General features: G+C 37.2%; 1 protein-coding gene across 1 annotated transcript in view; it reads left to right on the forward strand.

Moving 5' to 3' along the window:
* Lars1 (leucyl-tRNA synthetase 1) overlaps positions 1–12,856 on the forward strand; it is a 63,838-nt gene extending 50,982 nt beyond the window's left edge. Inside the window, exons 28-32 of the mRNA XM_090331290.1 lie at positions 3,422–3,532; positions 5,364–5,468; positions 7,822–7,917; positions 8,196–8,328; positions 12,472–12,856. Coding sequence (XP_090187416.1) covers positions 3,422–3,532; positions 5,364–5,468; positions 7,822–7,917; positions 8,196–8,328; positions 12,472–12,677 — 651 coding nt within the window. The 3' untranslated portion in view covers positions 12,678–12,856. The remainder of the gene's footprint in view (positions 1–3,421; positions 3,533–5,363; positions 5,469–7,821; positions 7,918–8,195; positions 8,329–12,471) is intronic.
* Positions 12,857–15,051: the final 2,195 nt, after the last annotated feature.

A 15,051-nucleotide genomic window follows, 5' to 3' on the forward strand; every position in this document is an offset into this window, starting at 1 on the left:
TAATTGGCCACAGAAATGAACACTCTTAAGATTTTTTTGGTTCTGTTAGGTAAATAACTGTGAAGTTTGTGATAGTGTTATTTAAAGGAAATTCAATACTGCAGTTTGCTAGGCAGACTCTACCATTTAAGCCACTCCACAGTCCCTTTTTTTACATTGTTTTTTTTTTTTGTGATGGGTCTTGCTTGATGTGGGGGCCAGCCTGGACTGCACTCTTGTATGTGTTTCCCTGTGTCATTGGGAGGACAGGGACATAGCAGCACACCCAGCCATTGGTTGAGATGTTCTTGTGAACTTTTTTGCCTGAATTGATCTCAAATCCCAATCCCCTGATTCTGCCTCCCAACTAGCTGGGAGTATAGGCCCTGAGGTATTGTAACTAGTGTGGTTTTCTTTTACATTCAAATTATAGGAACATATAGTGTGCTGTTGTATACTTTTGATTCTTCTTTTTTTTGTGGGGGAAAGGAGTGTCAGTTGTGAAGCTTGAACTTAGGGCCTGGGCATTGTCCTTAAGCCATGTACTACCATTTTGAGCCACAGTGCCACTTCAGTTTTCTGGTGGTTAACTGGAGATAAGAATCTCATGGACTTTCCTGCCTGTGCTGGCTTTGAACTGCAGTTTTCAGACAGATCTCAACCTTCTGAGTAGCTAAGATTACAGGTAGGAGCCATCAGTGTCCAGCTTAATTTTAACTCTTATGCATGTTATTTGAACTTTTGATCGATACCATTTAAAAAAAAAGCCATAGGGTTTTTTTTAAATCTTTATCTTATTTTTTTATTAAAGAATTTATTAACATTGATTTTTACATCATATTTCAAATGTCATGTTTAACAAACAAGTATACAAGAAGGGAATCTCTGTATACAATCACTGGCACTTAGGTTTTAGGATATAATTAAAATTAAGCTGAGCGTAGAAAAAGCTATAGTTTTGACTTTCAGGATTGATGTTTTTTTTTTTTTTTTTTTTTTTTTGGTGTTGGTTGTGGGGCTTGAACCCTGGGCCTGGGCACTGTCCACGAGCTCTTCAGCTTAAGGCCATTGCTCTTCCACTTGAGCCACAGCGCCATTTCTGGTCTTCTGGTAGTTAATTGGAGATAAGAGTCTCATGGACTTTAGTGCCACGGCTGGCTTTGAATGGTGATCCTGAGATCTCAGCAATTTGAGTAGATAGGATAATAGGCGAGAGCCACCGGCCCCTGACTTCAGGATTTTTTTTTTTTTTATCAGTTTTATTGCAGTACATTTCATAGTTAAATAAGAAGTTCAGTAAAATTGCTAGTACATTTGTAAAAAATGATGGGAAGAGAGGAGCAAGTACTTTTTATATTCCTTGCAATTTTGTTTGTCTGTAGAACATCGCCTTTGTGTTTAAAGAAATCAAAGGTAGTCTTTACATTGTGCTCACAGATACAGAGATATAGTAGGTCACAGGCAGGTAGAGAAATGAACAGTGGAAACAAATGTTTTTGATATTAAGAAGTACTCTACTTCTTTGCTTTTGCATTATCTTTTTACTTTGCATTCTTTGAGTAGACATCATTATTTTAATACAGTATCATCATTGGCCATTTTTGCCTCTTTTTAAAGTTGTTTTTATCCAAAATGGCTAAAAGAACATTAGTTTATGATCCAGAAATGTTCTTAGGCTAAATGTAGTTACATTTGGTGTTATGTGGGAAATGAATGTTTCCCATCTTTTCATTTTCTTCCTTTTACGTGTCAGAGGAACACATGGACAAGTGAAGGAAATCCTTTTCACTGTGAACTTTAGAAAAGGTTAGAAATCAAATTTAAATACATTATTTGAAATCCTACATTTTTTTGAAATTCTACTATACAACTTTTCATTTATATTTCATTCCCAGCCCTTGACTTTTGATGCTGTACTTACAACTAGGAAAATAAAAAAGTCACTCAAAACTCTGAAAAGGCTATTTGCTTTATTTATTTACTGAAAATGCCATTGATGTTTGTAGAAAATAATTTAAATTGGTATAGCATTTGGGATTGTATGCCTGTTAATGATACATAGATGCTTCTTTTGAGTAGATAGAAACAGTACTGTTTTAACATGTCATAACTAGAGATTTTTTTCCCTACATTTGAAATAGTTTTTATAAAGAAGAACATTCAAGAAGAGACACATATCTTACATAATAGTTGTATAGTTTTCTTTTTTACTATAATTAATTAAATGCTTTGAGAACTTTGAAGACAGGGTCTTTACAAGAGTAGAACAACTTCTTTCTTTTTCTTTAAACCAGGAAAGGTCTAAGGTTAGCATCCTAGAGGTACTGTTTATTGTAAAAAAGATTTAAATGTTCAGTACATAGCACTCATTTTTGTTCTTTTTTTTGTGGATCATGGGGCTTGGACTCTGGGTCTGGGCACTGTCCCTTAGCTCTACAGTTCAAGGCTACTGCCCTACTCCTGAGCCTGAGTGTTATCTCTGAGCTCTTCAGCTCAAGGCTACTGCCCTACCCCTTGAGCCACATCCCCACTTCCTTTTTTCTAGTTGTTAATTGGAGATAAGTCTGTCTCATGGACTTTAATGCCGGGCTGGCTTGGAACCTCAATCCTCAGATCTCAGCCTCCTGAGTAGGTAGGATTATAAGTATGTGCTATCTCACCTGGCTCATTTTTGTTCTTTAAAGTAAAAAAGGAAGTATCTGGTGAATTTAGAAGGAGGCAGATTCACCTATCTACATTGTTCATTTGCTTCTCACTTACCCCTGAGACTGGCACCACGCTTTTCTTCGCTGTTCTTTATTAGACTCATAGAGGTTATTGTTCTGTGGCTGCCAGGCTTCCTAGAGGTATGCCTACAGTCCTACATTTTCTTTTTATTTTTCATACATATTTATTTACTTATTTTTATTGTCAGGGTAATATATAGAGGGGTTACAGTTACATTCACCAGGTAGTAAGTGCATTACTTCTGACACATTGATATCCCTTCTCATGTTTTTGTCCCCATTTCCTTCCTCCCACCCTTTCCAATCATCTTGTTTTCCCCCCTTCCCTTTCCTATTTCAAATACACAAATAAATGTATATACAATATGCCAGCTAACACGATCTGATATAGTAACAATATGAGATTAACCAAAGGGCAACAAAAGAGAAGAGAAATAACATAGTACATTAAGAACAACAATCACACAAAATAAAGTTCTTATTTCTATATCCTGGAGATCCTTTCATTTAGTCTCATCCTATATGACCTAATGTACCTGGGTTTTGAGCTGTTGTAATCCTCTGCTAGGAGATTCTTAGATGTGTACTAATTATGACAAATGAGGGAAACCATTGAGCCTATGTTCCTTTGGGTCTGGCTATACCTCACTTAATACGATTTAGTCCTATATTTAAAATATTTTCTTTCTGTTTCTCTCCTTCCTCCCCATTTTTAGGCCAACAGTGGAAAATTGCCTGATAATAAAGTCATTGCGAGTGAACTAAGTAATCTGCCAGAATTAAAGAAATATATGAAGAAAGTTATGCCATTTGTTGCCATGATTAAGGTAAGCAAACTGTGGATCTTGTGCAGCTATGACCACATGAGTAATGGGTAGACAGGACAGTAAGGGAAAAAGCTTAGGCACAGTCTTTCCCCAGAGATCTGTTAAAGTAGCACTTTTCAATCAGTTGTGAAAAATGAGCTATCAGATTTTAGGTTTACCTGTGAGTTGCTGAGTATGTGAAAATATGTATTGTGCATGAAAAATTGATTCAGAACTGCTGCACTAAGTAAATTATTCCCTTCTTTTCCTTTTCCCTTTTCATTTTGGGAAGGAAGCATATTCTTTCTGTTTACATTAGGTTGTTGTTACTAGATTCTGTTATTGGAGCCAAATCTCTACATCTGTATAGGTTTAGCTTAACTCTATAAACTTTGTTTATAGCCATCTGATCAGGGTTTCTCAACTAACGTGGGTTAAGTTGTTGGCTACTCCTCATAGTAGTTAAATTTGCAGACCAGCATCAGACAGAGTGGTTCTATATTTAAAAACACAATAATGTCCATGTACCAGGAAAATTAGTGTTGATTAATAAATCTGAGGACAGGAAAATGCCTTTCTAGTATTTTTTTTTATGATCAAGAGGTGCTAGACAGTATCTTAGTCCATTTTCTGCTGTTGTAACTGAATACTACAGATCATATACATTTTTTCTTTTTCCTTTTTGTGGTGCTGGCGATTGGGCAAGTGCTTTGCTGCTGAGCCACAGCCTCAGCTGTAATTACCATTATGCACAGAAGCTTATTAGAGGCAGAGAAGCTAAGAGCATGACACCAGCATCTTATGAAGGGCTTTTTGGTGTGTCCACCATGGCACCTCAGAACCAGAGAGGGAGCAGTGGGCTGAATTTCCTTTATCAGGAGTATCCGCCTATAATAGTTAATCTCCTCCATATGGGAGGCATTAATCCATGGCACATGGTCATCTAATGCCCATAGACAGCAGGGGCAATGTTGGGCCACTTTTATGTAACGTGTTTCAGACAGCTCTTTCTGTACTTAGTACTTCAGTTCTCAGAACACAGTGTAAGCAGCAAACATTTGATAAATTTAAGTCAAGAAAATTATAAATCAATCAGATTGACTTTTATACATCATAAGCTTATCTAAATAGGCCAGTGCAGTGGCTCACACCTGTAATCTTAGATACTCAGGAGGCTGAGATCTGAGGATTGTGGTTTAATCGAGTCCAGCCTGGGCACTAAAGTTGGTGAGACTGTTATTTTCAATTAACCATCAGAAAACCAGAAGTGGTGCTATGGCTCAAGTGGTATAGCAACCATCTTGAGTTGAAGAGTTCAAGGACAGCTCCCAGGCCCAGAGTTCAAGTCTCACAAACAGGGGGGGAAGAGGGGGGAGAAAGGGTTATCTGAATACATATGTAGTATAATTTTGAACTTTGATATGGTTGTGAAATTTTCATTTGGTACTTTGGAAAATTATTAAAAGATGATTTTGATTACTTGAAATTATATTTTACTATATTTCTTTGATTCCTTGTTGAAGTAAACAGCAGGATTTGCACATTAAAGTGGTCTAAATAAATGATGATAAAATCATATTATTTCCTAACCTGAAAACCTGTGCCTTCCAGTCTTTTCTTTGTTGCCTTAAATCTTATCATGTGTTTAATGATAATTATTCTGAGTTATAATTTCATTAGCAAGTAAACATAGATAAGGGAAGCCCACAAAGTCTTCTGAGCCTTTTCTTATAGCTATTAAAATTTAAAGATTTTTATCAGTTGAGAGAAAAATGATTGTGTTGGAGGAAATATATTCTGTTCAATATAACCTGTTTGTAATTTAGTTTTTCAAACTTATTTTGGCTACTAGGAAAATGTGGAGAAGATGGGGCCTCATGTTCTGGATTTGCAATTGGAATTTGATGAACAGGCAGTACTGATAGAAAACATAGTCTACCTGACTAATTCCCTTGAGGTAAGAGGCCAGGAATTAATTATCAGTAAACTGTTTGAACCATAATACAATTTCTCTTTCTTTCGTTCTTTCGTTCTTTCTTTCCTTCCTTCCTTCCTTCCTTCCTTCCTTCCTTCCTTCCTTCCTTCCTTCCTTCCTTTTTTCTTTTCTTTCTTTCTTTCTTTGCCAGTTCTGGAGCTTACAGGGCCTGAGTGCTGTCCCTGGGCTTCTTTTTGCCCAAGTCTAGCACTCTACCACTTGAGCCACAACCCTACCTCTGGCTTTTTCTGTTCATGTAGTACTGAGGAATCAAATCCAGGACTTCATGCATGCTAAGCAAGTACTCTACCATTAAGCCTCATTTCCAGCTCCATAATGCAATTTCTTTCTTAAAAAATAGTAAACATTTTTACAAAGTTCATGTACTATGTTTAGTGTTTTCATTGGTAGTAGGTTTTGTTTTTCATTTTATTTTTTTTTTGCTGCCACTCCTGGGGCTTGAACTCAGGGCCTAAGCACTGTCCTTGGGCTTTCTCAAGCTAGAGCCTCTACCACTTGAACCACGACACTATTTCCAGCTTTTTCTATAAATGTGGTACCAAGGAATTGAACCCTGGTCTTTGTGCATGCTAGGCAAGCACTCTACCACTAGGCCAAACTCCTGGTCCCATGGTAGTAGTTTTTGGGCCTGGGAATATGGCTTAGCGGTAGACTGCTTGACTAAAATGTATAAACATGTTTGATTCCTCAGTAGCATATATAAACAGAAGAAGCTGCAAGTGGCACTGTGACTCAAGTGGTAGAGTGTTAGCCTCGAACAAAAGAATCTCAGGTAGAGTGCCTAGGCTGTGAGTTCAAGTCCCAGGATTAGCAAGAAAAGAAAGTATTTTGGGGGGGGGGGGAAGAGAATGAATGTGTATAAATGTTGCAGAAATATCAGAATTTTCTGTCATTGTATTGCGCTTGTCAGTTACCCTATATGTCAAAAATAAATTATATATATCTAAGTCTTTAAAATAAAGAGGAAAAATCTTATATGTAAATGCTTTAAAAATATCATATTATGAAACACAATGAATTACCCTTCCTCTTCCTTCAAACTTCAGGTTTAAAGAAGTGGGTTAATGATTATCTCTAGTTCATAAAATATTATTAGTCACACTTTATTTATTTATTTATTTATTTATTTATTTATTTATTTTTTGCCAATCCTGGGCTTGAGCTCAGGGCCTGAGCACTGTCCTTGGACTTTCTCAAGGCTAGAGCTCTACCACTTGAGCCTCAGCACCACTTCTGGTTTTTTTCTATGTATGTGGTACTGAGGAATTGAACCTGGGTCTTCATGCATGCTAGGCAAGTACTCAACCACTAGGCCAAACTCCCGGCCCCTATCAGTCACACTTTATATGCAGGTTCTAAAACTGCTTTCTTGGCTTTGAGGAAAGGAAAGTAACATGCTCTAGAAAACTTAAAAAAAAAAAAATTCTGGTGAAACTGAAGACAATAAAAAAGACCCAGCAATTTAAAAATGTAGATTTAGAGTTTGAACAAAATGATTTCATAGGCAATGGAAAAGGAACAAAGTTTTTTCTACATTAGCATTTTGTTTTAAATATTATTGTGTTTGATGCTAAGGATTAGATTCAAGGACTCATTTATGCTAAGCAGGTACTCTACTACTGAGCTTCCCAGACCCTGGGCATTTTATTTTATTTTGTTTTGATTAAAGAATTTATTAATATTGATTTTTACATATTTCAAATGTCATATTTAACAAACATAAGGCATTTTATTTATTTATTTTCAATTTTTATTAAAGAATTTATTAACGTTGATTTTTACATCAAGGCATTTTATTTTAAGTAAGTTAATAACAGGATTTAATATTAGTAGACATCTATTTTATGAGTATCTGAATGTTTGTGTTCATGGAAGTAAAAAAGCTGTTTAGCCCTTTCACTTGGACAACGAAGATACACTTTATATGGAGGGCTAACTCATTCAGGGAGATGTACATTCCTGAACTTTTCCATTTATTTAAGAGGAAGCCTTTCATTCTCAGAATGACAGATTGTCAAATTCTGAGTAGAAGACTTTTATGCTGATACTCTTTCTTTCATTTGGCAGCTGCCAGATTTCATTACAGAAAAATGATACATAGGATCATGTATGTAATACTACTGAGACTTCTAAGATGAGTTCTAAATAACCAATTGCAGATTTCATTTAATGTTTATGTGGAAGAATAATAAAGTTGCATAGACCATTTGATGTTAAGTGGAGAACCTAGTTTTCTATTGAAATATAAAGTAGTGGTTAATTTCAATCATAGTAAATGATACTAATGACTTCTGTTTTTCCCCCCTCTATTTAGCTAGAACACATAGAAGTCAAGTTTGCCTCTGAAGCAGAAGATAAAATCAGGGAAGATTGTTGTCCTGGGAAACCTCTGAATGTTTTTAGAACAGAAGTAAGTTGAAGGAATATTACTGAATCACTGCATTATAGAGCTAGAAGAGACCTTAGAGGTCATTAGGAACCCATTGTTGTGAAGATGCAAGAAGATCCAGAGCAATTCAGTGAATGGTTTATTCCAGGCCACAGCCAGAAATGATTCCCCAGTACTCACTTTCCCTTTCCCTATAGCTTTCAGATTTAGTTAAATTTTGGTTTGTTACTCGAGGCTTTTGGGTTTTTTTGGTATAAAACACATTAATTTATATTTTATTTATTTTTTATTTTTTGTAGCCTGGCGTGTCAATTTCCCTAGTAAATCCCCAGCCATCTAATGGCCACTTCTCAACTAAGATCGAAGTTAGGCAAGGAGATAATTGTGATTCCATAATCAGGCGTTTAATGAAAATAGATCGAGGAATCAAAGGTAAGTAGTTTTTTCCTGAAAACTCAGGTTTGGCAGTAGTTTGTGAACTGGATGAATTCTTAGCAGAACAGAGAAAGAGGAGTAACTGTTTAGAGTTGCCATGTAGTACTGTGGAAAGATTATTGGTCCCTGAATCAAGGAGCTCAGATTCATTTGGGGACTGTGGTTATTTAGCTTGGTGACTTTGTCACTTAATCTCTAAGCTCATTTCTCTTTTAATAAATATTTATTCAAGACTTAGTCTTGCTTAGTATTGTAACAAGTAGCTGCATCAACATGCCCTTAATACTCTAAACTAAGCAGTCCATCTAGTTCTGGGAAAGGACGAAAATGTTTTCAAGCATGCTATATATTAGGCTTTTTTGTGTATCAATGTTATAATGTAAAAAGAAACCTTATAATGTAAAACACTTTATTGTTTCCCTGTTCATGTATCTCTGTTGAGGCTCAGTAGAAGTTCAAAGAATTAAGGTAACTGGGCATAATTTGTTCAGCTAGTAAATTTGGAGTTAAAATTCACACTTGGTTTTGACTCTAAAGCTCATATTTTTCTATACAATGTGCCTTTATTTTTTTCATATATTTTTTATTGTAATTAATAGAAGGGTTACATTATATTCACCAGATAGAAGATGCATTACTTCACATACATTGATACCCTTTCTCATGCCTTAGTCCCATTTCCCTCTCCCCACCTCTGCCCCTCATCTTGTTTTCCTCCCTTCCCTATCCGACTTCAAATAACCAAATACTCAAATAACCAAATACGCATACATACAATATATCAGATAACCAGGTGAAATACTGTAACAATATGAGATAACCAAGGGACAGCAAAAGAGATGAGAGATAACAGTACATTAAGGACAACAATCACTCATTATATGGCTTTTGTTTCTGTATTCTGGAGGTCCTTTCATTTAGTGTCATTCTATATGGCCTTATGTACCTAGGTTTTGTTCTATTGTAAATCTCTGCTTGGAGAGCCCAAGATTTCTACTGATAATGACAAATGAGGGAAATCATTGAGCCTATGTTCCTTTGAGTCTGGCTTACTTCAGTGTGCCTTTATTTTAAAATAAGTAAATCATTTCAGTTTCTGCTTAAGATTCAGTTTGTATCTTCTGAAATTAGATTTTATGTAACTCATGACTTCCTTTTTTTTTTTTTTTTTGTGCCAGTCCTGGGCCTTGAACTCAGGGCCTGGGCACTGTCCTTGGACATTTTTTGCTGAAGGCTAGTGTTTTGCCCCTTGAGTCACAGCTCCACTTCTGAATTCTTCTGTGTATGTGGTATTGAGGAATTGAACCCAGAGCTTCATGCATGTGAGCAGTCTACCACTAGATCATGCTCCTGGCCCCTCATGGCTTGCTTGCTTGATTTCCCTCCTTTCCTTCCTTCCTTCCTTCCTTCCTTCCTTCCTTCCTTCCTTCCTTCCTTCCTTCCTTCCTTCCTTCCTTCCTTCCTTCCTTCCTTCTTCCCTCCCTCCCTCCCTCCCTCCCTCCCTCCCTCCCTCCCTCCCTCCCTCGCTCCCTCCCTCCTTCCCTCTCTCCTCCCTCCTTCCCTCCTTCCCTCCTTCCGTCTTTTCTTCCTTTCTTTCTCTTTCCCATTCCTGGGGCTTGAACTCAGGGCCTGAGCACTGTCCTTGGGCTTTCCTCAAGGCTAGTGCTCTACCACTTGAGCCACAACACCACTCCTGGCTTTTCTATATATTTGGTACCGAGGAATCCAACCCAGGTCTTCGTGCATGCTAGGCAAACACTGACATGTTTTCTCTCTCTTATCTTTTTTCATGGAGCCCTTAGGTGCAGTTCTTATTTCCTTTGTCACATAGCTATGAATAATACCATTTCATAGTGTTTTAAATTTGGTATTAGTTGCTGTGAATTTTAGGGAGAGTTTGAAATTGAATTCCTTTAAGAATCTACACAGAAATCTAGCCTTGATACTTTTCCAAAAGTTTTCAGGATGCAGTGATATCTAAGAGGGCGAAGTACATTGAGTATATGAGATGGAAAAGGAGTTCAATTCAATAACTTCATTCTTTGTCTTCTACCATAACCAGCAAGTCCTCCAATTAGTGTGAATTGTGTTGAAGGTGTCTAGGTCCAGGAGGAATAGACTAAAGTCGTCATTTCACTCTACAAAAGCCTCTGAGCAACTGTGTGATGATAATGACTTTGAATCACTTACAACCTTGGAGGTGAAAGGCTCCATTTCACATTATTAGTCCCTAGGGGCTCTCAATCACTCTCATCTTTTCTTTAAGTGCCTTAAAGCTTGCATAGTTACAGACTTAAATTTCAACATTTTCAGTGATCAGAGAGGTCTGGAATTTGAAAAGATACTAAAAACACTAATAAAGATCCAAGAATTTATTGACAATAATGAACTGCATGGTGAAACATCAAAACAAATGTGTTTTGTCATTTAGAAATCTGATAGAGGGCCGGGAGTTTGGCCTAGTGGTAGATTGCTTGCCTAGCATGCATGCAGACCCAGGTTCGATTCCTTGGTACCACAGACATAGAAAAAGCCAGAATTGGTGCTGAGGCTCAAGTGGTAGAGCTCTAGCCTTGAGAAAGTCCAAGGACAGTGCTCAGGCCCTGAGCTCAAGCCCAGGACTGGCAAAAAAAAAAAAAAAAAAGAAATCTGATTGAGTATTAAGATTTCTTTGAAATAGTTTGAATCAAAATTGTTTGAAATGATGAGCAAGCGCTGTTGAGGACAGTAGGGGGAGTTCCCCATCAAAAGACCTTATATATAAAATCTGCTGGCAGGACCTGTCATTTCTATAGCAAAATATTTGCTTCCTCTCATGTGCAAGTTGAATTGCAGTAGCTGAATTGTATTCTTCCTTCAAATAAGATCATGGCTATCATGAAGACTTTCGTGCTCTTTTGCTGTTTTAATTTTCAGAGCTTGTGCTCTATCTGGAATAGATTATATGTCCTCTGCAGAGACTCTCTAAAGACTTTGAGGCAGGGTTTGCTTTCGTGGTAGTGTCAGGTAATTGCACTGTGAGCCCCAAGATCTTGTCTCTAAACTTTCAGTCTTCTAGTCTTTGTTTTCCAAAGAGAACAGAATGCCTGGATAACTTGTATTGCTGGTATCGCTGCCAGCCGCATTAAGTCTCTTTTTATCTCTTATCCTTCTCATGCTATACTTTGTGCTCTCAGTACAAAGGGAGTGCAGCTTCCAGACCACCCAGAATCTGTTTGAGAAAGGATTGGAAGTAATCTAGAAAATACTTTCCTTTTTTTTTTTTTGATCAGTTTAAGCATGTTCCATTTAGAATAAGATATAAATCCAAAATTAGCATTTTTAGTTATTTATGGTGTGTTCCTACTATAGGAAGTAAAGCCATTTGATGCTGGGAAACTTCAGAATTGCTTAAATGAGCTCAGTTGTTGGCAGGATTGTTGGATCATACATTTGTTCATAAATCAATTTCTTTTTTCTTTTTTGATCAGCAGCCATATTATCAGCTTGTGTAGAGTAGGTCAAGCAGGGTAGGACTGGAGCTTGTCTTAAAGCTCATAATTGTAAAATCTGTGCCTTTTTCTCCTGCCATCCCTTTTCTGCTTACCCCTAACTTTTTAATTTACATTTTCATCTTTGAACTAAACAAGAAAAGGGTAATTCGATCCCTCCCTTCTTCCCTCCTTTCCTTCCTTCCCGGCCAGGGTAATTCTATTTCTTACAGTAATAATTGTTTCTCCAAAAATATCTTCAAGAAAATAATACTTGAGCAAATCTTAGGAAGCCCAGAAAAGAAAGGAATTTTAGACATTTTGATCATTTGAAGAATGGCTAATTGAAGCACCTAGAAGTGATTTAGGAGATCGTATGGTTAGTACTAAAAAATATACTCAATTCCTCATCTCTTAGGGGTTATCATTCAAAATGTGCTATACAGAGTTTCTTACAATCTTTGATCTTGGTAAAAAGCTGAAAGAAGATGATGATGAATTAGATTTTTAGGTATGCTCCTGAGACTGGATCCTATTTAATAATCCAATGAAAATATTTTACTTAAATATAACTAGATTGTTTAAGATGTGTATTACCAGATTCATTTGTGGTTTCAGTCAGTGACTATACATAATTAGCCATTTATACTGATAATCTCTTCCTCTGTAGACCTTTCCAAAGTGAAACTGATGAGGTTTGATGATCCACTGTCGGGGCCCCGGCGAGTTCCAGTCCTGGGAAAAGAGTCCATGGAAAAGACCCCCATATCTGAGCATGCTACCTTTCATGTGGACCTCATGACCAAGAAAATTCATGTCACTGAGAATGGGCTACAAGCAGATGTTGGCGACACAATTATTTATTTGGTCCATTAAACTTGGATAAATAGTAGTTTTAGTATGGTTTCTATAGGATTGCTGCTATTCAGTACCTTAGTCTAGACCAGAAAGATTTTATTTCTGATGATCAAATTCTGTGTATAATCACAATTATATCAAATTGTCTTTGATTCCTAGACCTAATAAACTTTTATTTTCCATCTTTAAGCCTCCTTTTTATTCCTTACTTTGTTACAGTTTTTGGACAAATAATTGCAATTTCCCAGAAGCTTTGTCTCCAAAGTTTCTAGTTTCATCATAAAAATGTGAATATATGGTGCTTTATGAAGGCTAAGGAATATGATATACTATAATATATCATAGCCTTAAAAAATAATATCCACTAAAGTTTTTGTTTTTGTTTTTTTTTTTGGTAGTACTAAAGTTTGAACTCAGGTGGCCTTGCATTTGCTAAGCAAGTGTTCTACCCCTTGAGCCACTCCCTTAGTCCTGGTTTCTTGGAAGTCCTAGGGTTTGAGCTCAAGTCTTGGTGTTTGCTCAGTTTTGCTCTTTTGGTGTTCGGCCACTTGAGCCCATGCCTGCAGCCCCTTGATTTCTCATTTAATAGGAAAACAAAGCAAATTAGATAGCTAGTTCTATTTTTCATGGGTTTTCCTGCTCAGGCTTTGAACTGTGATCCTTAGATCTCAGCCTTCTGAGTAGCTCAGATTACAAGTCTAAGCCACTGTTGCCAGGCTTGAATGAGTTTCTTAATGAACTGAATGTGCTTTGAATAAAGATATATGAGGGCTTCTTAATTAGCATATATTAGTAATAAGCATTTTTCTTTTGATAATTCTATACATGTATGCAGTATACTTCAAAACTATCCCTCTATATTTCCATTCCCTTTTTCAGACATTGGTGGGTTTCATTATATGCCTTGATACTGCATGCGCGTGCATACACACACACACACACACACCACACACACACACACAATATCTTCTGACTGTTGTTATTATTATTGTTAGTCATGAGGCTTGAACTCAGGATCTTAGTGCTGTCCTTGAGCTCTTTTTGTTCAAGGCTAACCTTCTACCACTTCAAGCCACAGTTCTACTTCTGGGTTTTGAGTGGTAAATCGGTACTTTTCTGAATTGGCTAGTTTCCAACCGTGATCATCAGATCACTTAGCTGGATTACAGGCATGAGCTTATGTCTTCTAATTTTCTTCACCTGTCACTGTTCCCTTCTTTATCCCTTCCATCTCTGATCCCCTCCTAGACAGTCTACCCTTTACAATGTGTTCCATTGTTATCATCGTCATCATCACTGGCCACAAATAAGAGCATGCTTTTTGAGTATGGCATATCTTGCTCATTGTGATGCTCTCCAGTTCCACTTGTTTTTCTACAAATGACAATTTCACTTTTCTTTATGACTAGTACTTCAAGGTATATATGCATCATATTTTTCATATTCATTTTGATTAGATATCTTGGATGTTTTTCAATTTGGGTATTGTGAACAGTGCTGCAGTAAACATGGACATTTGCTTTGCTTTGCTCATATGCAAAAAGAGTGCAATGGCAAGGTCGTAAGGTAGGACTAGTTTTCATTTTTGTGGAAACTCCACCAATTTCCATAGAGATTGTATAAATTGACATTCCCACCAGCAGTATATGAAGGTTCCTTTCTCTCCCATGCCCTTTTCAGAATTTTTTTTTTTTCCCCAGTCCTGGGCGTGGGGTCAGGGCCTGAGCACTGTCCTTGGACTTTCTCAAGGCTAGAGCTCTACCACTTGAGCCTCAGCACCACTTCTGGCTTTTTTCTATGTATGTGGTACTGAGGAATTGAACCCTGGTCTTCGTGCATGCTAGGCAAGCACTCTACCACTAGGCCAAACTCCCAGCCCCCTTTTCAGAATTTAATTTTTTTTTTTTTTGATGACTGCTCATGTGTCTGGGGTGAGAGAATCTTAGTGTGGTTTTGACTTGCATTTCTTTTGTACTAAGGAGACCCAATACTTCTTCATGTATTCATCATCCATTTATATTTCTTCTGAGAACTGTTAAGCTCATTTGCCCATGTATTAATTGAATTGTCTGTGGATTGTCTCAGTTCTAATCATTGTTTCTTTTGATGTGAAGAAGAAAATTAAATGCAGCCCCATTTGTTAATTCTTGCTCTTATTTGCTGGGCAATTGGAGTCATAGTCTTAGAATATAATTACGTAGGGGCTGGGAAAGTGGCTGAATGGTAGAGTCCTTGCCTAGTATGTTTGAAGCCCTAGGTTTGATTCCTCAATACCACATAAACAGAGGTGGAAGTGGCCTTGTGGCTCAAGTGTTAAGAGTGCTACCCACATGCAAAAGAAGCTCCGGGACAATTCTCAGACCCTGAGTTCAAGCCCCAGGACTGGCAAAAA

Source organism: Megascapheus bottae, chromosome 4 (assembly GCF_031878675.1).
Source record: "Megascapheus bottae isolate mThoBot1 chromosome 4, mThoBot2.hap1, whole genome shotgun sequence".
Classification (NCBI taxonomy): Eukaryota; Metazoa; Chordata; class Mammalia; order Rodentia; family Geomyidae; genus Megascapheus; species Megascapheus bottae.